Below are 23289 nucleotides of genomic sequence, written 5' to 3' on the forward strand. Positions count from 1 at the left end.
AGGTTCTGTAGATTTTTGTGGTAGACCATTTCCTACTGCTGTGGGAGGCAATTCAGCCAATGTAGCTCTTCCTGGTCCTTTCGCAATTCATTGCTCAGAGAGCCGTCAAAATGGACACATAGTTGTAGGACATGTGCAGTAACTGAGCTACAGGGCAAACTAGATCTAACCACCCCTGGCTTATCTAGTTAATGCTTGTGTTATCTAGTTAATGTGGCCTGCCAGAAGTTTGGAGGAAGTCCACAAGGAAGTGATAGCTCTCCTCTAGTGTTTGCCAAGTGGCAATTGTTATTAATTAGCTAAGCAGGGCTTTCAAGTTCTGAGGCACTTATCCTATAGGTAGACAGTGAAAGCATTATGCACACAAAATGGCACCAGGTACTAGGAGGCTTTGGAGTGGGGGGTGGAGCCCCAAGGTTTGCAGAAGCACAAAATAAACACGTCAGGGTGGAAAACTCAAGTGGAGCAGGGGAAGAGACCAAAACCAGCTTATTGAGGACAGATCATGGTCCATGTGCATGGAATGCTCACTGGCTGAAAAAATGAATGTAATGGAGTATTCTGGAAGTGGGTGAGGTTTGCTGGCTGTAGCCCTGAACAGGAACTATCCATGCTACAATAGTACCTTGAATATCAGGTGCTAGGGGGCAAAAAATGAGAGGGCTCTCAGAAAAATGAGAAATGCTGTACACGCCAGCTTCTGTGCTTCCCAGAAGCATTGGCTTGGGAATGTCTGGAAATAAGAAACAAAAACCGCATACAAGGCTTGGGAATTTTCTTTCCAGTTGCAACTGGGGAAGTCCGTTTCCAGTTGAACCTAGAAAACATCATGTACTAGTAATTAATAAATATTATTATGGCCTATGTTGCTACTCCGTAAGTTAAAAGACGAATTTGACACTGTTGGTCTTCTTTTCCTGAATTGCACTGGAAAACCCTTTGTATGTTCTCAGGTAATTTGGACAGAAGAGCCTTGTAAGCTGAAGTTATTGCAGGTTAAGTAAACAGGAGGGTTCCGTTATTAGGCAAACTGGCGTAGTTCTGTTGACTTTAATGATGAAAGGGTCGGTTGCCAGATGGGAATAAGCCAGAGTGGGGTTACTATTGTCTATTGGTATTCTAGGGAGAGAACATGGTACATATTTTTAAAATATTTTACTGTAATAGCGTGCTCAGTTTCTTATAATATACAATATCTAAGGTTGCTTGCAGATGGGCAATTTCGGTTTGCTGGCTTTCTCACTTTGCCTGTTTTAAATTCCTGTTTCTGTGCTTTGAAACACAGCTGCGGCCATTGCCACCAGCTGAGCAGCTTTAATGAAAATCATTTCACTGCAATGTCTTTATTAAAATTTGTAAGTTTAATAAACACATTTTTGTATGTGGTTTTGACAAATATACACATTTTACAAAGCCTTTTGGAGGATAACTGTGTTTTGGATCATAATCATGTTTTGAAAATTGTGAATTAGGTAGATTTGCCTTTAAATGCAAACTGAGTCAAATTTGTTCTCCATCCCTACTTCCAGTAAGCCTATTTATTGAGCATTTCATCTGGGTACAGTGCATCAAGGAACTGTTATCCCACACTTCCCAGTGCTTTTTCTTGTCACTTCCCTTACTGCAAAACACAATTTTTTGAGAGTGCAAGACCTCCAAATCAACTTTAATTGCACAACCTGAATTTGTCAGTATGTGGTTGAATCCCAGCCAAAAATACTGTATTTTGTAAGCACCCTGTTTTTTGTTCCCTGCCAGTGCTGCTACATGATTATAAGCAAAACATCCCATCACTGTTTCCTCATGAGCAAGGGTAGTGCTTTTTCTAAGTTTCACCCAAGATCATTACAGTATTTGCATCTCCATGGCTGAGTTATTTATTTATTTGTTTGTTTGTTTGCTTGCTTGCTTGCTTGCTTATATATTTCACAAGATTCATCAGGCACCTTTGCAAAGTGATTGAGATGTTTTATTGAAGAAAATGTAATCTGAAATGAACAGAAATAAACAATGTACACATACACACCTCATTTGGAGAAATGTGAAGGTTGGAACATGATACATTTCAGAATCTCGAATGCCAGTATATTGTAACCTTAAATAAACACCAGCCCTGCCTGCATAAGCATTTCATCCTCTTCCAGAGATCAGGACAAGTTTTGTACCAACTGCCCTGATGACGCTAAATCATAACCCCTTTTTGTCTGTTTGTCTGCACGTTTTGTTTGCGGCATTATGCAACCAGCTTCTACAGAAAGAGATAAAGGTTAAAGTAACCTCCTTCTCTCCGTCAGCTCAGAAGCTTGGTCACTTATTTACTTACTTGCAATACATATATACATATATTTAACCAAATGCCCATGGTAAAAAAACAACAACACAGAACATTCAAACAGATTAAACAACCATTGGTTTTAGCAACAGTTCCCACCCCATTTTTCACCTATCGCAGCCCACTCACTCCCCCTCTGCCTCTCACGCAAGGAGGGCTCTGTGACAACAGACTCATGCTGGGACTTTTGAGCAACTTAAGACCTTTCATCCCTATTCTGCAATCCATTCAGGCTTTCATCCTGAGCAGTATTTTTATTATTTATGAATGGTTGCCGACAGGTATCCACAGCAAGAAGCATCTCACCCCTTGCCTATAGAAGCAACTGGGCTAAAAAGCAAACACAAAATAAAAAGATGGTGTCCCTGTGGGGACCAAATACACAAACAGCATTTTTCTTCCACACATTCATAGGCATTTTAATCTGTACTTGAAATCAATGTCACCTGCAGGTTGTAAAACACCAAGTCCTACCCGCGATTGGTCTAAAGATGGGCATGTCACATTCTTGTCAAGAAGCTCCACTTCAAAATAAGATAGCAATAAAGTCAAAAATTGTTTAATTTCATGAATGGCCAATAATCTTCCAGGACATTTTGCAAGTCCTATTCCAAAAGGCATATAATAATATTTTAACTTGCGACCATTGCGGTAAAAAGTGGTCTTTTCCTTTCCATTTTCCTCAAGGTAGCGGTCATACTTGTATGTCTGCAAAAAAAAAGTCCAAAATAATGCAGTTTTAAACTCAACATCATTTAGGAAGCATAAGATTATTTCAGATTTGCAAATGAAATATTAATGTGTGTTCATCTTCCTTAATACTTTAAATTGGATTTGTATACGAGTTCCTCCAAAAGCTTGAGTTGCCAAATGTTCTTAGAATCATAGAGTTGGAAGAGACCACAAGGGCCATCCAGTCCAACCCCCTGCCAAGCAGGAAACACCATCAAAGCATTCTTGACATATGCCTGTCAAGCCTCTGCTTAAAGACCTCCAAAGAAGGAGACTCCACCACACTACCAGTCTTTTTCAATAAAGATAAAATAAATTCATCTCAGTTAATTATTGAAATACAAAATAAATTACAGCTGGCACTTCTGTAATTATTAAAGTATTAATCAACTCTTTTGTGCAAATGAAATTGGAAAAGGAGAGGGAACATATTTAATCTTAAATTTTTTTACCAAAGTTTCAGCTTGTTTGGCATGGAACTGCTGGTACTAAATGTTCCTTCCTTGCTTCACTCCAGAATGCCTCTTTTAAAAAGCTCTGGAATTCATCTAGCAAAAAGCCAGCACTTGTGTGCAATAAGAGGCAACAATATTGATGTCAAGTGGTTGACTGCAAGCACTAAGGCAATTCTGCTGATGTGCGCGGCTTTGTTTTGAAGCTGTCAATTACTCACCAGGGGATCAGAGTAGATTTCTGGATCAAAATGCAACAGCTGGGGATAAAGAGCTATAGTGTCATCTTTGCGGATATTGTAGGAGTTGCTGCCTAATTGCAAAATGAAATCTTCCTTAGCAACTCTGACTGTCATAGATGCACTGGAGAGCCTTATTGCTTCCTTGATAACACTATCTGTGTAGGAAAGAAAGAAAGAGAAACCATCAACCTAGATACAGTATACAGAGTGCTCAATTCAAAGTAATGTGATGGACACAAATAAGAGAAAGTCAATGGGGAGGACAACAAAATTCCTCGGGTTTTGTATGCTTCCACCAAACACTATTGTACTTAGAAACTGATTGTTGTCACATATTTAGGATAATGTGACTGTAACTAAGCATTAGAGAACTGATCAGTTTCAATCGTATAATGGTTCCTAAATACTGGCATATGTTATTTTATCATTAGTATGTGAAAGTGGAGGATTCAGGTTAAGCAACTATACCTAATATAGGCATGTCATCCAGCTGTTTCCGATTCAAAGAAATAGGTTTCCTGGTCGAGTCAATCTTTATCTCAGCATTTTCTAACACCCTTTGCACCTCTTTAATAGCTGCTTCCATTGCTTTTGGATTCCTGAAATTTTAAAAAAAGGCATACTGAAATAATAGTACAATTATTACTGTAATCTAGCCCATGCAATTAGTGCAGGAAAAAGAACGTGCGAGTCATTGTCTGCAGGTGCATCCAAAAGCAGGGGAGAGTTGCAGGCAGGCCTGAATGATCACGGATGGTATGATAATCTAGTATCTTGGAGGCTTTGAGAGATCCAACCTGGGATTGGCTGCTCTAGGTACCCTGGCCCTAGCACTGAATGATGTATTTTACACCAACTCAGTATGACATGACCAATTTGAACACACCCTCCAAACATGTAACACCTTCTACCTAAGTAACTTCCTTTTGGCCAAACCCTCATGCCCGTCCCCACTCCTGGGAAATATACAAGCAGGACATCAGGGCAATAGCCATCTTCAATCATTTGTTTGTCCCCAGAATCTAGTTTTTAGATGTGCATTGCTTCTGAACGTGGAACAACCATAACTAAGGACAACTCTGGGGTAGCAGAGGGAGAAGTAAAAAGAACAAAAGAAATAAGGCTGCAGTCTTAATCCCACTCACCTGGGAGTAAGCCCCATTGAATTCAATAGGACTTACTTTTGAGTAGACATCATTAGGCTTGCACTGTCAATCACCAGTGCTGGAAAATGCATCTCATGCAGCTCATTAGCAGCAACATGTCCACCATGTTACGTTCCATCTGGTAAATGGTAAACCAAAGTTTGTAGCATGGGAAATGTAGCTACTTACCTAATAAGATAGAATGAAGTCCAAAAGGTTGCAGGTATTGTGTTAGACTGTGAAGCCCACAGAACTGCAAGATGGGTCTTTGCTTTTTCCTTTTCATCAAAAGTGGAGAGTGTATCATTGAAGAACATGCGGAGGGCAATGAGCTCAGAGATGTTGTCTCTTTTTTTAAGGGTCTTGTGGAGCAGAGCATCAGCCAGCTTCTCACGTGCGCTGTGGGCACTTTTGAACAGGTGGATTGGTAGGCCTGCCACAAGGGCCGGAAAGACTTGGTCAAATGCCTTGAAGTTCTCCAGGGCACTGAGGATAAAGGCTCTGTGGGCTTCTTGGTTGGCAGAAAGGCCCTTGTCATGGCCCACTGGTTTGAAGTCTGTACCAAACAGTGTTAGAAACCCAGCTTCAAACATCACACGGCAGCAGAATTCATAAAGCTTATCAGTTACCCAGTCACTGGAGTCAATTCTCGATGCATTTGGTTCTACCATGACATAGTGGAGGTTTTCCATCATGGACTCGGTGAGAAAGGTCAAGGCGTTACCCTGCAGGTTTCTGGTGAAGGTCTGGTGTATATTCTCAGTGGTGTTTCCATCATTTGGGTCAATACTACCATGTCCAAATGCCTGTTGTGAAAAAATGGGGAATGTTAAGTGCCACCCATCATAATTTGTTATTTATCCGATCCCTTCCCCCTGCCCACACCTCTGCCTGCTGGCATGTGAGAGCAAAATAGTTATTCAGGCAGGCAGGCACAGCCCTTTGCATCTCATTGGGTGGCATTTATGAGAAGCATCCCAACTTTGAGGGCCTTTGTTGGGAGGAGGCTGCATCCTGAGATAGAGCTGAAAAGCTTCTGTGCCTAAGCAGAAAACTGTCTGCAGCGCTTTGGGTGCTGCCCTAAGTGAAGAATAATTTACAAGTGAAATCAGAGGCAAAATATTTTCTCCATAATTTAGAACAGGAATAGAAATTATTAAACATGTAGCCGCCTGATGGATGTTGACAGATAAAGTATGACCACTTAGGACCCCTATCCAGTATCCACTTAAGGCTTTATCATTGTCTCCAAGAGGAGTTGAAACAGGCTGTAGTTTTGCCAAGGAGGATGGCAAAATGATATTAAGTACTAAATTTGAGAGTAATCCTAAATCTTTTATTCCAGGTTACAAAATCCATCATCTTAATAGCTGTCTGGTGAAGAAGGTTTATGTTTTAAGGAGGACACTGAAGCCAATTAACCGTCCAAACTTGCTGTTACCGATACTGAGCCATGCACATGCACACACACACACACACACACACACACACACACACACACATTCTGTAGAAATGTACTTCAGCTTTCATAATAGCATTCCAAATTTCATAGAAGACAATAGATAAGCCTTGGACACTGAACCAGTAATCCAGAGCATACATGACTGGAAATAAGTACCACTGAGGGCACCCTCTTTCCCATGCTTGCTTTGAAGAAACCCTACTGGACTCATTGGGCCTTAATCTAGGTTAGTGTGGATGGAAATGGAGCCTGAATGAATCAGATTTAGGTCATGGTAAGACTGATCTGGCGGAATATTAATCTGTGCATTGTTGCTGCCAATATGTATTTGTTTACTTAAAATTAAAATAAAACTTACCTAGACATCAAAACAAAATCAATTCATAGCAACTATATTGTAAACTAATATCTATTCCAGCAATCTGTGGTTCACAATCCTATACATGTTACTCATGAGTAAAGCCTAGGAATTTAAATGGGGCTTGCTTACTTCCAAGTAAGTGCACAAAGACTGCAGCTTAATTTTCTTAAATGGACCAATATTGATTCATTTAAATATGTACGTAAAATCAATTTTCATGTACATTAAGGAAGGATTTAAGGCTCATTGTGGAGACAGTTTTATTATTGAGATGTGGATATTAAGGGAAACTAATTGCAACTTACTGAGAACCTTGGGCTCCACTTCCAATTGCACTTTAAATAGGTAAGAAAGATCTCCCTTAGCTCCATTAGGATCTGGCAGGAGACACAGTGTTGTCTCCAATTGCAAGGTGCCACTATCATAGGTGGGATCAGGCACACCTGCACAGATGGAACATCCATGTGCAGACATGGTAGAACCATAGTGTGAGATAGTCTTGTGAGATAGCTCACTCCAGATCATCTTTAAAAGTTGGTAGGAGGACCACACCAACTGTCAGGGCACATTCATAGGTTCCATTCAGTTATGAACTTCTGGTCTCGCTTGTGTACCTTGGAAACTTGACTTCTGGAGCTTGGGCTTGCTGCCGAGCCTGCACTGTTACTAGTCTGAGTAAAGATCTTTTCATTTCAAGTAAGAGTCAATTTCAATCTGGTGGACTACAGAATATGAAATAAATGCAACAACAAAATACCTATTTTGTTGTTGATAATAATAATAATAATAATAATAATAATAATAATAATAATAATAATAATTTATTTATTTATACCCCGCCCATCTGGCTGGGTTTCCCCAGCCACTCTGCGCGGCTTCCAACAGAAAAATGAAACAAAATAATCTATTAAACATTAAAAGCCTCCCTAAACAGGGCTGCCTTCAGATGTCTTCTAAATATCTGGTAACTGTTTTTCTCTTTGACATCTGATGGGAGGGCGTTCCACAGGGTGGGCGCCACCACCGAGAAGGCCCTCTGTCTGGTTCCCTACAACTTGGCTTCTCCCAATGAGGGAACCGCCAGAAGGCTCTCGGTACTGGATCTCAGTGTCCGGGCAGAACAATGGGGGTGGAGACGCTCCTTCAGGTATACTGGACCAAGGCCATGCTTTTATTTCATATTCTGTAGTCCTGGTGTCTGTATAGATGAAGGATAGACCGTGAATATTTTTAATAGGTAAAGTTAAATGCTACCTTTGCAGAGATTGCAAAATGGAACTTTTTCCAGTCCAGGTGTCTTGCGTGTCCCATCATGGCATGATATGAAAAGGGGTCAGTGAGAAAATGAACATATTTTCCAGCCAATTTGCAAGTAAAAATGGGACCATATTTTTTTTGTCTTGTCCTGAGGAAGTTGAGAGGATTAGCACCAAATTGCAAAGCACAGCCAAGATATGGCAGTAGCCCATTCTCCAAGGGTGGCTCACTTGGACGTCTGCAAAAGGCAATATATACATGGTGAAGATTATGGCTGTAAATTAATATACGACCTTCAAATCTGCTGCACAAGAATCTATTTATTACACACATCCATCACTGCTAGAAGGAATTGCCCTCCTCTGAGTAATAAATGCACTAAGAAGGCAGTGGATAACTGGCAAATAATGAGTTTGGTACAATACAGAAGTTTGTTTTAGCCCTGATAATGAGAATGCATCAGACACACTGTAAATCAAATTTGCTTTTAAACAGATCACTTCTACCTTGTTTACTCTTGGTTGGTGTGTCTTTTTATTTTAAATAGAAATTGTAGTTCATGGCAAAATATGTTTACCTGGATAAGTTTTATTACCAAATGAACATTACAGAGCATGCATTTGTGTTGGGGGGCAGAGTTGAGATATAAATATGTATTTTAAAATGTATTTTCTATGTGAAAGACCTCTGAGAGTCTGCCAAGCCCAGATTGGCAGCTGGTTTGCTGCAATAGATGCAATATCTGTTTGGTTTGACTGCTCAGCCTTGTTTGCTCTTTGGAACAATAGATCTACTAGTATTGCTGCTGTGTGCGCGCCTGTGTAGAAATCAAGCCTGCCAGCTTTAACTGTGTTGACTGTTCTGCATGTTTATTACTCAACTACTGCTCCGATTTTCATGTGAAGATTTTCATGCAAAAGCAGCTGCTTGCATGTATAGCCAATACACATGTCCACATTTACATTGTACTGTATTGCTAATTCAAGCCTTCTTGAACAGCCTGGTTGAATCTTTAGAAGCCTACACAGATGTGTTCTCTACCTCATCCAAAGTCATCACTAGTGCTACACATGTAAAACAGCAAGTGGGGAAAGTTTAATGCAGTATTGTGGAACGTTACTGATCATTAATCTCATGGGCAATCAAATAATCTGAACCCATCAAAGAAAGATAAATGAATTATTGTTGGCTTCTTTCACATTTAGAGCTTCATATTTGAACCAAGGTTGTAATTTGGGGCAAGGAACAGCAAGCACATGCTGAATGCTATGTCGTGTGTGTGTGTGTGTGTTTGCATATTCCTCCATTTGGATGTCTGTTGCAGATTACATTTTAGTAGTACAACTTCTTATCATTCAACAGAAAGCACACACAGATAACATTCATCTCTCTCTCTTTAATCTATCAAGCAAAAAACAGAAACCGTATAAGGACAATGTAGGAAAAGTCATTAAGCATCCTGTTTACATGATGCAGACCAAAGGAACAACAGTGCTAGCCACTTCTGATAAATTAGACCCTCTCTATTCCAATTCACATAATTAATTAGCTGACAGATATGTTGCATGCATTTGTTCCTTTTCTTTATATTTATGTGCCTAGTTCAAATAATTGGGAGATGCACCTTTTTTGGAAAGCATGTAAACATAAAAAGTGAATAATTAAATAAACAAACAAACTAGATACCACTAAACCAGACTGTTTTTGTTATAGTTAGTTATACACACACACACACACACACACACACACACACATGTACGGTATGTATGTATATATGTGTGTGTGTATAACTAACTATAACAAAAACAGCCTGGTTTAGTGGTGTGTAGTTTGTTTGTTTATTTAATTATTCACTTTTTATGTGTACATGCTTTCCAAAAAAGGTGCATCTCATATTTTAGGTGCATTTCATATATTAGTAATGTGTATAGTTATATAACGTGTGTGTGTGTGTGTGTGTGTGTGTGTGTGTGTGTGTGTGTGTGTGTGTACATACATATGTTATATAATTATACACATTACTAATATATGAAAATATAATATATATCATTAATTTTAATTAATAAACACAAATGCAAATGTATTATGATTTTAAACAGAGAAGAAAACTTCATGAAATAATGTATGAAAACAATCCTTCTTACCTCCTCCTTATTCCCAGAACAAGCCATAGCATTAAGCACAGAATCATCCCTATTCCCCATATCAAAAGCAATGAAACCATTTCAGACAATTACAGTGAAATGTCAAGTATGAAACAATGGTTTACACTCCAGCCCGAGACTGATATAGAAGACGACGGAGGGCCACTTTTTATATTCAGCAGGAACACCTATTCACTTAACTGTACTTAAGTAACCCATGTAAGCTATTAATTAACCATTTCTGGACAAAATTTCTGTGCCTGCAGTTGGACCAAAATCTCTCATAAAGACCAAGAGAGAATTGGACTAGATATCTGAGATGGTGGCCTTGAGCTGATAATCACGGTATCAGTGAGTGGCCAAAGTAATCAAGGAGCTTTAATAACTGATAATGTAAAGGTCTCTCAGACGTGCTTTGATCTATTATGTAGATTTAGCGAGTACAGTTTATAGTTCAATCTTAGCTGTAAGTGAAATAGCTGTTTAATGACATTACCTCTGTTGGGTTGCCAAGTTTTGATTTCTTTTTTTCTTTTTCTTTTTGTTATGGTGCCAGGAATGGAAACAGGAGTGGCTAAGGATAAAAGTGATAGGTTGGCATGGGTCCAGGATTCTATTTGAAGAGTCATGGGAGGAGCCTAGCTGAATTGCTGATGCACTGAAATACCAACGTCATTGCTAGATTAATGCTGATGCAGGAGAAAACATTCTCATGTAGCCATCCATAGTGCTTATCCTGTTGAGTTTGTTCAGCTAATTTTTTCTGCTTAAATTTCTGGAGGTGTAGTGAAACTGATGCTCATCACACTAGGAGAATATCTAGAAGCGACTAGGTAAATTATGGTTACTATGAGCAATTCCCATTCCTTAGCATTTACAAACTTAGGAAGTGGCCATATCATGGGGGTAAATATGAACCGTTTGACCCATGGGGGGTAAATAACAAAAGAATTGGATAGGTGCCTGGATTCAAAATGTGGGCTAAACTCACTGTCCAGCAGAAGAGAGCCCCCAGTAGCACAGTTTAAACCAGGAGTCCCCAAACTACGGCCCGGGGCCCGGATATGGACCGCGATGCTCATTTATCTGGCCCCCGGCGCCCCCTGCTGCCGTTGCCCGCTCCTTGCGGCGCACCGTGGCTGCCCACTTCCAGGTCAGAAATAGCTTGTGCGCATGCGTCATTTCCAGCACACTTCTGGGTCGAAGGAGGCCCATGCGCATGCGCACAAGCTATTTCCGGTGTTCCGGCGACCCGGAAGTGCACCGGAAATAGCATGTGAACACGTGTATGGGTGCACGCTCCCACGTGCTCCGGCCTACCACACAATTGGCGCTGGAGGCGCCGGCCCAGGGCCAGGTAAGTTTGGAGACTCCTGGTTTAAACTCTCAAAAGTTTAGCAGTACTAGAACATGGAAATATAGGTTGTTAAACCCTTTTATCCCACTTGGTTGTATAAACACTCCCCTCTTTCTGCCTCTCTTGCAATGAGCAAATCACACACTGTTAAGTAAGTTTAACATTATTTACTTACAAAACATTCCAAAGGTCAGGTTCATGCATATATCTAAGCAGCAAGGAGAACACAGGTAGAATATACAGAAAGATAATGTCTGAGCTTGCATAGACATGTCTTCCTTGATCAGTTACAAGCTTTCCCTCCTTTCCTCCCTTGTCAGAGAAGAGGGGGCATGGCCTGGCTGAGTCTAGAAATATAGTCTTAACCCCTTCATACACTAACTAGCGCTTATGCATAGTTAGAATTGACTGCAATTTCCCCTACATATTGTGGGACATTCAATGGCTTTCAACAAGCTTGCTTCTGGGGAGCTGTGCTTATTAGGAAAATAAGATGACCTTAGAAATCCAAGCCTAGGTGCAGAAATTTTCAGTTGACTAAAGAGATTTCTAGAAGCAGAAATGCTTCTCCACTTTCTGCTTAAAGCTAAATAGCAATTATTGGGTGTTGCTCAATTGTCCACGGCTGGGAGCAGCACCCTAAGTAACAAGTAGTATTCCCCTGTCTTTGTCTGCCTTCATTTCCCACTTCCTCTGTAGTCTCACATGCATCTTTTTTCGATATTGTGAGCCCCTTTGACTTTGAGTACAGACTCGCATTCTTTGTAAAGTACCATGTACATTATTTCATTTCATTTCATTTTAAATGTGTATATTGCCCTTCATCTGTAGATCTCAGGGTGGTTCACAGCATAAAAACACAAAATCCACGATAAAAAGAATAAGAACAAAACAAATCAGTAACACCTCACCCCCAACCCCCTCCCACAAACATCTGAAGAAGTGTGCATGCACACGAAAGCTCATACCAATGACAAACTTAGTTGGTCTCTAAGGTGCTACTGGAAGGAATTTTTTAAATTTTGTTTCAACTATACCAGACCAACACGGCTACCTACCTGTAACTAGAACCTTTAAAGGAGTATAGGATGTTAATCAGCCAAAGACTGATAATTGTGCTAAATAAATAAATATTAATAATATTCTTTCTCAGTTCCTTTTTCCCATGTTTGTGTCTGCTTGTAGCACTCCCCCTCGCCTTTATCTCCCTTCTCTCCATCTCTTCATTTATATATAAATGGACGCCGAAAATGGACGCCGAAAACCTGGAAGTACGGTAATTGCTTCCGTTTTCCAACGTGCATTTTTCATTTTTTCCCATTGACTTTGCAGCCAGCCCATTGATCCTCAATTGTCGAACATTTCGGAAGTCAAATGGTCTTCCAGAACGGATTACGTATGGCAACTGAGGTTCCACTGTATATGAGATTGTTACGGTTTCATAAACGGTCAGTTGAAGAGATATACAGTGGTACCTCGGGTTAAGAACTTAATTCGTTCTGGAGGTCTTTTCTTAACCTGTAACTGTTCTTAACCAGAGGTACCACTTTAGCTAATGGGGCCTCCCGCTACCGCCACACGATTTCTGTTCTCATCCTGAAGCAAAGTTCTTAATCCGAGGTACTATTTCTGGGTTAGCGGAGTCTGTAACCTGAAGCATCTGTAATGTGAAGCGTCTGTAACCCGAGGTACCTCTGTAATCTGTAAATATATGGTCCCCAATTATATATTTGGAGAATGATCCTTCCAGCCTATAGACCAGGTATAGCCAACAGGGTGTCCTCCCTATGTTGCTGTACCACAACTTCCACAAACCCATAGTTACAATTTCTCAGCCTAACTTGCCTCGCAGGGTTGTTGTGAGGATAAAATGGAGAGGGGAAGAAATCGTATCAGCCACCTTGAGCTTTTTGGATGAAAGACGGAATATAAATGTAATAATACATAAAATAATAAATAACCCTCTACCATAGGCCATGGTGTTTAGAGTTGATGGGAGTTGGAGTCCAGCAACATCTGGCGGGTGGAGAGTGCCATATATTATACTCCTACTTTAAAACTCATCAAATATATACAAGGATTTACACATTACACATACCATATTTATTGTAGGGTGGAGATTAATAAGTGAGAACAGGGTACATATATGTGGTGAAAATGAGGACAATGAGCCAAATGTGTCATTGTTTTTGTTGTTCTATATTTTAAATAATATACATTCCTTATCAGGACTTAAATGTAGTATGGAAAGGGTGGACAGGTGAAAGTTTTATAGACAAAGGAATTATGTGTACCTCTTCCAAATTAATTTCCAGAGATCCCCATATATTTTTCTTTCATTATTTTATGTAAATGAACAGCTATCTTGAATATTGAAAATGTTCTTTCAAAGTTAAAGTTAAAGTTTAATTCTTCTTCCCCTCCAAACTGGCCCCTCTAGGTTCTACGAATGCATTTTCTATGTTTCCTCAATGAGATAATGAATACTAATGAAGCATTTACTTGAAGTCTATTTCTTAATTTCCAATACTGTACACACACCACCATCTGCCAAGTGTGGCCTATATTTTTAAATGATTTTAACTTTTCATAATTAATTTTCCATTAATAATACAGAATAACTAATTTGCATCTGATTAAGCAGCATTTTATTATTTATCATTGTGTGTAATATAGTAATATTCACATTATGTAAGTCAAGCATATTAATCTTTTCAAATATAGTGTAACACGAAACCCTAATCTCCAAGCAGCAACAGACTCTAGGGTTTCAAGCACTTACTCAGGGCATAACCTGAGTGTAAAATACCCCCCCCTCCGCCTTGATCTTGATATTGCTTTAGTTTTCCAGGAGAGCTCCAAACTCCAGCACAGAGCAATACATGTCTTTATGTATCCAGCTTCCAGCCTGCTTTCAACTCTCACTATTGTTCTTCTACAATCTACATACCGGTAGCAAGCAGGTAAGGGGAAGTGGAGGAAAGACCAACTCATTAGTTCTATGACACAGAGCAACTTCTTTGGATATGCTAACTAGCCAGTCAAAGCCATTCCCTTGACAACAGAATTGGCTTGTCAAGCTTCACATTACACATTCTACCCTCACAGATACAAGATCACAATATTTGAAAGGGGACCCATAGTTTCATCCAGACTGTCCCCCCCCCCAAAAAAAACCCTCATAACACTAAACATAAATAATACAAGCTTGCAACGAATGCAGGAAAATAACAATTGACAAGGAAGTACCTTCTATGGATGCCTAATTAAACACAACTTTATTTACCTACATTTTAAAGACATTTCCACATGTTCCCCTCCTGTAATATAATCAACTGGCAGATTAAAGAGCAAGGTAAAGGAACGCTGCAATTCTCTCTATGAGAGCTGAAAAATCAATTTGGAATTTCAATTAACAGTCACACACACACATACATCAAAGAGCATGGGAAAAAATGGGAAGATGTCAAGCACACCATAATAAAGGTAAAGGTAAAGGGACCCCTGACCATTAGGTCCAGTCGTGACCGACTCTGGGGTTGCGCGCTCATCTCGCATTATTGGCCGAGGGAGCCGGCGTATAGCTTCCAGGTCATGTGGCCGGCATGACAAAGCCGCTTCTGGCAAACCAGAGCAGCACATGGAAACGCTGTTTACCTTCCCGCTGTAGCGGTTCCTATTTATCTACTTGCATTTTGACATGCTTTCGAACTGCTAGGTTGGCAGGAGCTGGGACCAAGCAACGGGAGCTCACCCCGTCACAGGGATTCGAACCGCCGACCTTCTGATCAGCAAGCCCTAGGCTCAGTGGTTTAACCACAGCGCCACCATAATACTAAAATATAATTAAAGGATTTCCAGTAGAGGGAGGCGGAACCCTAAGTGTGCCTAACTATCATGATCATTAATTTTATTTCACTAGCAGCTATTGGTCTCTTGGTCTTTACACCACTGTTGCATTTCCTGTATGCAAGTACACAGTGTCAAGCAAAAGGGAACTATTGAAGGAAAATGCTTTACAATTTAACACTAAAGGATTTAGGAACAAAATTCCAGCAGTTAATAATTAAGCATTCAAAATTCACTGTGGCCGGGGGTGGGGGGAGGAAATGAAATCCCAGCGTTGCATCACTTTCTAATTTCTATGATTTCCACTTTGCATACTGCAATATGTGACTGCTTGTGTTGTGCTTGCTCCAGCAGATGGAGCAAGAAGTCTGAAACAGCCCTTTAAAAGCACCCAGCCATGTCTTTTAATAGAAACAAATTAGCCCATAGCTTTCAATTTTAATGCTGTGTACGGACAATTGCTCTGCCTCTGTAAATAGCGAAGTTGTATCACAATAGTTTTCATTTACAGAATGAAGGTTGGAAGGAACAAAAATACTGGAAAGACCAAAATGTTCCAATACAGAAACATTTTGGTTGGGACAGCTCAGTTGGTAGAGTATGAGACTCTCAACCTCAGAGATTCCTTCATTGCAGGAGGTTGGACTAGACTAGACGGTCCTTGTGGTCCCTTTCAACTCTACAAGTCTATGATTCTATTATTCTTTTTCAGCCATGGCTATGTTCAAACATTGTGGCAAACCATATCTTGGTGCCCTGCCCCATCTCTTTCTCAAACACAGAGTTTGAAACTTACCTAACCTCCCCCCTGTCCACAAGGTCATTATAGATAGGTGCACCATTCCGTATTGGTTCTGTTTAATCCTGCATTGTTAAAAGTCAAAGTATTTATTGTTTTCTAAAATATTTATACCCTGCTTTTCTAGCATCTTTAGTTTCATGGGCTGATTTAGTCTTTAATGTACACCCCACTGTAGTCTTTTGTTTCATGGTGTTACATCATACCAGGCATCCCCAAACTTCGGCCCTCCAGATGTTTTGGACTACAGTTCCCATCATCCCTGACCTGTTAGCTAGGGATCATGGGAGTTGTAGGCCAAAACATCTGGAGGGCCGCAGTTTGGGGATGCCTGCATCATACTCTCATGGCCAATCTTCAATGAAATGAAAGTCAGCTTCTGTTTTGGAAATATAGTTTATTTTTGTTGCAGCCTGCCATGAAACATTGCTTGATATCTTCCAGATGCCCAGGGGTATCTTGCTGAACTTTCACGGAAGCAGAATGCTACATTACCATGACCTGATCTGGAAAAGCAGTGTTGTTGTTCTTATAGTCTTATATTATAGATTAGGCGGGTTACTTAAATAGGAAACTAATTAATACTTGGCCCAGTAATTTTTATCATACTATGTTGAGTATCTTTGGAAGCTGAACTGGTGAGATATAAAATAATCAGTCGATCAATAAACATGAAGTTCAAACATGCAAGCAAAAATGTTAAGGGACAGGGAAGAATGATTGCATAATCCCATTACTGTGTCTTGAGGTAAAATTCCACTTGAGGTTTTAGTTACAGTACTGTAATAGCATGTTTCTCTGCCCACTTCCTGATAGGCCTTTCCTGTCTTTGATTTCTCTGACAGTCCAAATTCCTGTTTCTTTTTATAGTGATGCAGTAAGTGCATTGTCATGACGGGCTGTGCATTTCCTTTCTTTCCTCAACATGCTGTAATTTCTCTACTGTGTGGCAGATGGAAACTGCAACTGCAATTCATTACTACCGGTATATATAGTTTGTGGGTGATGAGAAAGCCACAGAACAAATGAGCTATGATTGCTCCTCTGTAATAAACATCATAAAGACAGGTCCACAGGCTGTTAGGTGCAGCTATGGTTATAGTAATTTAATTGACCCTCTTTCTTAAGTTAAACAGCATCCCTAAGCCTCCAGGAGCAACTATCTCAGTCCTGAACGAGTGCTGGAAGTCTGTGGACAATTGGATGAGGAAGAATAGACTAGGATGTGATATGGACAACATGGAGGAAATACTGGTAAGGGCAGTGTGTGTTCTTTTTCCAGGGGGTACTGAAAAGTACGCAGTACCAGCGCCTATTCTTTGTCACACTCACCATGAAGTTGTCACAGTAAATGTCACACTTTTTAACAAATGTGGCATTTACTGTGACAACTTCATGGTGAGTACCGGCATCTATTTTTCTAGTGGTGGGTGGGGGGAAGCACTGGGTAAGGGAATGTCATGTACCTGATAGAAGCATGTACCTGATTGATGGAATCTCTGTGATCTTGATCAACTAAAGAATCTGGAGGAGCATTGAAAACAAAGTCAATGTTGTTGCCAAGTGTATCTTCTTACATCTTTGGCTAAGAATGAGTCCCTCTCCCCCCTTCTCTCTGCCAAACTTTGTTACACTGGTCCATGTGTCTGTATATTCCAGACTTGGTCACTACAATTCACTCTGCATGGAGCTGTCTTTGAAGACTAATGCAACAGAGTGCTGCTGCACATTTCCAATGTGTTGCGATGCAGGCACATATTCAAACCAGTTTGTGCTAGTTACTTTGGTTTCCAATTTGCTTCTAGGCCCAGTTTAAGGTATTGCTTTCAGCTTTCAAACGTTACACAGCCTGGGATGCAAACGCCTAAAGGATCTTCTCTTCTCAAATGAGCTCACTTACCAAGCCAAATGGATATTTCTGGGAACCCTGGACTTTAAAATGTTGTATCCTACCAAGTCAGTGGTTTTCAAACTTTTTTCTCTGGGCTACACTTTCAGAATAAAAATTTGCTCATGCCACACTGAATTTTTTTTTATAAGAAATACATTGGGAAACAAAACAAAACAAAACAAACAAACAAAACAACTCACAACAGTGCTTGATTTTGAAAAGCTATCTATCCGTATTCTGCAATAATTATTTTTTATATTACAGGTAGGTAGCCGTGTTGGTCTGGATCGAAGTAAAATAAAAAAATTTAAGGTGCTACTGAAGGAATTTTTTTATTTTTTATATTGTTCTACTATACTATATATTTCAATGTTTCTTTGACTGTCCTTGAATCTTCATGCCACACTTGTCATCCTCTCCTGGCACAACCACTGTACTAAGTCAGATCACAGTAGACCCCTATTTGAGGGGGGCGAGGATCCATTCTCAAAAAAAATAAAAGGAAAAGACCAGGGCATCTTGAAATAGAATGTGGTGCAGCCTGATTTTCAATTGGCTAAAAGAAATGAAGTGAATGGGTGCAATTGTACGAAGTCATTGTTCTGATGTTCTTGAAGTATGAAAACTGAGGGTGCATTCCGACATGGAGAATATTGGGTTAGTTTTCCTGTTTATAGATACTGTTTATTATACTTCTGTGCTAACTTTCCTTTCGCACTGCAGTTGACCTGCTGCTTTATGGAACTCTGGCTTTTTGACAAGCATAATAGCATATTTCACTAAATTTCATTCACAACGGAGTGCGTGATGTGACACAACAACAAATATCATTGGCAGTGGTGTGCGGTCAACGGACTAGGGCAAGGGTAGGCAATCTAAGGCCCATGGGCCAGATGCGGCCCAATCGCCTTCTAAATCCGGCCTGCGGGCGGTCCGGGAATCAGCGTGTTTTTGCATGAGTAGAATGTGTGCTTTTATTTAAAATGCATATCTGGGTTATTTATGGGGCATAGGAATTCGTTCATTCCCCCCCCCCAAATATAGTCCGGCCGACCACATGGTCTGAGGGACGGTGGACCGGCCCACAGCTGAAAAAGGTTGCTGTCCCCTGGACTAGGGGCACTAGGCTAGCCCCCTAAAGGGTCCAAGAGCACTCCTGCCACATCCTCAAACCCCACCTGGCTTTGGGAAGTGGCAGCAGAGCTTCAGCATCCTGTCAAGAGGCCTGCTGCCTCCTTCCCAAAGCCCAGGAAGCTTCTGCCCATGTTAGGGAGGGAGGTGTGATGCTCACACATGCAATGTCTGCCCCCAACTCAATCAGCCTTGCAAGGTGCTGCCTCTGGCCCTAACTGTTCCCCTACAAAAAAATTCACCGCACACCACTGCTAATAACTTTCACTCGCATATAATACACATATAATATATGGGCAGCATTATCACTCTTTTTATTGCTTCATAAATAGAATATTTTGACTATTTAGTTGAGTGCCTGTTTAATATTAGTAGTTTTAACAATGCCTAGTTTTAGGACAGCATCTGAGTAAACTAGCTTGAGGAACTGTATACTTTGGTCTAATTCTTTTCATAGAATCATTATCTGGATTGTCTCTTAGTTATAGAGGCCTAGAGTTATTTTCAGCCTTTTCAGTGTATGAATATCCAACAGCATTGTTCTTTGTTTAACACTGTATTTACACTTCTCTCAGGTTGCTAAGTCACCTGTCCTTGTGCAAATATTTTCAAAGCCTACATGATAAATGATTGCAAGAAAAAGGTAGTGGAAGGTAGTGCAACTTCTACCTCCAGCCATTTTTCTTCCTCCACTTTTTCACGTTTCTTCCTGTACACTTCCTTGTACACTTAAGGCCAGGCCAAAATAACATTAGCAGCAATTTAATGGAAACAGAAACTAATTAAGAAAAGCACAAGCTATCCTACTGCTGAGTGTATTTTGTATAGGTTAGTGAGGCCTAAAACACAAGTAATTAGGTTCTCTGTGACTCACCGCAACAGACAGGGAAGACTTGTTCTGTTAGTGGAGCTAGAACAGGCATCCCCAAACTTCGGCCCTCCAGATGTTTTGGACTACAATCCCCATCATCCCTTACCATTGGTCCTGTTAGCTAGGGATCATGGGAGTTGTAGGCCAAAACATCTGGAGGGCCGCAGTTTGGGGATGCCTGAGCTAGAACATCGAAACGTCCCTTATAGCAGTCAGACTATCTAGCCATTGAGCACAGTATTGCCTACTCTAGGAGCAAGCAATCCAATGTCTCAGAACCAGCTCTTTCCTGCTTCCCCCAAGCTGGTGGCCTCCAGCTCCCATCATGCCTGACCATTGACAATGCTGGCTGGACCTCAGGCGAATCCAACATCTCAAGGATGCCACCTTGGGAAAGCCTGTATGATCTCTGAGATGCCAGTGATTGAATCTAGGGTTGCTTGCATGAGTTCTAATATTCAGGTTGCCTCCCTGTCCCTGCAGGTAGATAGGGAAGAAACAAGTTTGGCGTAGATCCTATTTGCATTTGTCCTTGATGTTTTTGTTTCAGTGTTTCCAACTTCAGACTGAAAGTCTAATCATACACCTGAAAGTCTCATTGAAAAAAAAACCTGGGATTTAGCAAATTGAGATTTGCCTGCAATTATATATATGGCATACATGTGTGTTATATTGTGTTATTTTTCACAAGAAACAGCAGGCTTTTGTTGCCCACCTCATTTGCATTTTGTTTATATATATAACACATCTATAAATTTAGGATGTAGCTAAAATCATTTAATAAATATTTACGCAAGCCTCCCCTCCCTCAGACTGTGGGTTTACTGAACAGACTTTTAAAAATAAACCATCTACAAGTGTCCTGAATTCACTTTTGTGGTGGTAGAATAGTTCAAATGTGACATTCTCAAACCACAAATGTTACAATGTGTCTGTGGTTCACTCGAGCTGCAAACTCAATGGTGTAAAATATTTAACAGAATGCATTTTTAAATAATGGGAATGGAAATAGAAACATCAGGAATTTCTTAAGTAAAGAAAACTAGTTTCAGAATCGGAGGGAAAGAAAAGGGGTGACAGGACACAATAAAGGAGAAAGAAAATACCAGTATGTAATAAAATTGAATTCCACAAGACTTAATAGAATTGAAGAGCATGTAAATGCCAAATTCTTTCTGACCAAACATTCCCAACAGATTAGTTCAGATTTTTATCATGATGATGATGATGATGATGAACACTACAGTTTCTAGTGTGACAGAGATACACTGTGTCAGAGGTTTCTGAAGGACAAGAAAGATGTTTAGATATACAGTTTTAAGTACAGTACTGAAGGCAGGCGAGCTTGTTCTCAGGATGAGTCACCAGTAAGGCTGTCATAATGAAATAGTGCAGTATCCAGCAAAGTCACCCCATCAGCACAAGGACTTCCGCCTGTGCAATGGCAATTCAATTGGGAAGTGCACAGGGAGAGAAAAGGGAGAGAAAGCCCCATTGCGTAGATGGGAGTCACTGCACTGCTGGAACAATTTCAATGGGTACAACCCAGACTTCAGTTTTTGTAAGAAAAATCCAGATTCTTCTAAGAAAAATATAATTCTGACTGCAATATCCAGTAATGGATTGACATAAATCACATTTTCTCCTGACCCTCAAAATTTAATATCATCACTTCCCCATCAAATACAATTGATATCTCCTGCACAAGAACATTGGTGCCCCAGAACTGTGATATAATTTGATCATGAAGGAGGTTTATTTATTTATTTATTTATTGAAGACACCTCTATAGCACCTTTCATTAAATTGATTCTATGAATAATACAGAACAAATTAAATAGAATCTGCCATTAAATCCAGAGGACAGCAGTATCTACAATAACCAACAACCATCAAATGCTTGGGCCAATAAGTATTTTTTATTTTTTTAGCAAGCTGGTGCTTATCTTCTTTCCAAAAGGAGAGGATTCTACAAGCTGGGCAACAACTCAGAGAAGACCCTGCTCAATATGAACATCAGCAATCTGCAACACAACAGGAGGCCTCATCCAAATAACTTAATAAACGGAAAGATATATCAGGGAGGGGCCCAAGTTGTTTAGGGCAGAGGTTTTCAACATTTTTTGAATCCATGGATCCCTTAACCAACTACATTTCTTTCTGTGGCACGTCTGTGGGATTCCGGAGCCCAGTTATGTCATCCCTTGCCTGCAGAGCTGGCAGCCTCTCACCCTTTTCAAAGACCCTCCCTTGCGGAGTCTTCCCTCAGCCTCCTCTCTCTTCTCCTTAGGAGTCCTCCAGGCAGCAGCTGCTGCCATCCCTGGTCTCTGAGCTGCTCCCCCTCCGTCACCCCAAAGAGAGGTAGCTCTCAGAGGCACCATTCACCTGAGGAGCTTATAGCCAGGGCTGATGCAATAAACAGCTGTGCAAGCCTTTGGGAGGCAGAGATGCAAGGGAGTGTCAGAGGAGGCGGGTAAGGAAAGAGGGACAGAGGACAGTGTTGCTCTTGGCACCCCTGATCATCATTCAAGGCACCCCAGGGTGCCATGGCACACAGGTTGAAAATAACTGGTTTAGGGCAGTAAAAGTCAATAACAAAATTGTAAACTTGGCCTGGTAGTAAATTGAGATGCAGTACAGTATTGTAAGTATGAAATCAATTTTTGTTTTATGTGTGAAAAAGAATTATACTGTGAAGTTAAACTGGCATCAACAGTGGGTTGCTTTTACAAATCCGTGACCTTTAGTAATCAGCTGCTATTATGAAAGTTCTTATTTGAATGATTCATAACAGACATGAAATTTGAGGAACTTTGCCGCTTGTCATGAGACTGGTTTATAGAACTTAGGGGAAATTGCAAAACCCAAGTCCCATTATTTTTCTAGTGAGTGAACTTGCCAAAGATAAATGCTGTTCAAAATATATTAATGTGATTCACAGACCAATGTTGCTATAAGGTCTCCCCTTTCTTTATGTCCATGTACACCTTTATGACCTATGTGTATGAAAGAGCTGAGCACTCCATTGGCAGCTAGACATTAACACAGGGCCAGCCCACCCATGAGACAAGTTGAGGCAGCTGCCTCAGGCAGCAGGATTGACAGGGGGCAGCAGATCTTGATGTAGATCTTTATTCCAGGCCACCCATGAGACAAGTTGAGGTGACTGCCTCAGGCAGCTGTATCCACAGGGGACAGCAGGTCCCAATGTCAGCATTCCTTCCTGCCTTGTTCCTGATTTAGATCTTGCCTCCCCCCTTCTTC

General features: G+C 40.5%; 1 protein-coding gene and 1 long non-coding RNA gene across 2 annotated transcripts; one reads left to right on the plus strand and one right to left on the minus strand.

Moving 5' to 3' along the window:
• Window positions 1–311: 311 nt before the first annotated feature.
• Window positions 312–10225, minus strand: CYP7A1 (cytochrome P450 family 7 subfamily A member 1). Its single transcript, XM_035125406.3, has 6 exons — window positions 10128–10225; window positions 7981–8221; window positions 5093–5709; window positions 4227–4357; window positions 3738–3913; window positions 312–3040 (listed from the first exon to the last, which is right to left on the minus strand). The coding sequence occupies exons 1-6, from the start codon at window positions 10205–10207 to the stop codon at window positions 2741–2743; spliced, it is 1545 nt and encodes a 514-aa protein (XP_034981297.3). The 5' UTR covers window positions 10208–10225; the 3' UTR covers window positions 312–2740.
• A 6789-nt stretch (window positions 10226–17014) lies between these two features.
• On the plus strand, window positions 17015–18151 carry LOC148684851 (uncharacterized). Its single transcript, XR_015951504.1, has 2 exons — window positions 17015–17386; window positions 17938–18151. It is a non-coding gene; the product is annotated as an uncharacterized LOC148684851 (long non-coding RNA).
• The last annotated feature ends 5138 nt before the right edge of the window (window positions 18152–23289 follow it).

This window comes from Zootoca vivipara, chromosome 8 (genome assembly GCF_965207765.1).
Source record: "Zootoca vivipara chromosome 8, rZooViv2.hap1.1, whole genome shotgun sequence".
Taxonomy (NCBI): domain Eukaryota; kingdom Metazoa; phylum Chordata; class Lepidosauria; order Squamata; family Lacertidae; genus Zootoca; species Zootoca vivipara.

Excerpts from the sequence above, each read along its gene's own strand:
- CYP7A1 (XM_035125406.3), bottom strand. The coding sequence starts at position 10,207 with ATGGTTTCATTGCTTTTGATATGGGGAATAGGGATGATTCTGTGCTTA. Across the intron at positions 8,222-10,127 it reads GTTCTGGGAATAAGGAGGAG|ACGTCCAAGTGAGCCACCCT; the intron begins GTAAGAAGGATT and ends TGCCTTTTGCAG. Across the intron at positions 3,041-3,737 it reads AAATCTACTCTGATCCCCTG|ACATACAAGTATGACCGCTA; the intron begins GTGAGTAATTGA and ends TTTTTTTTGCAG.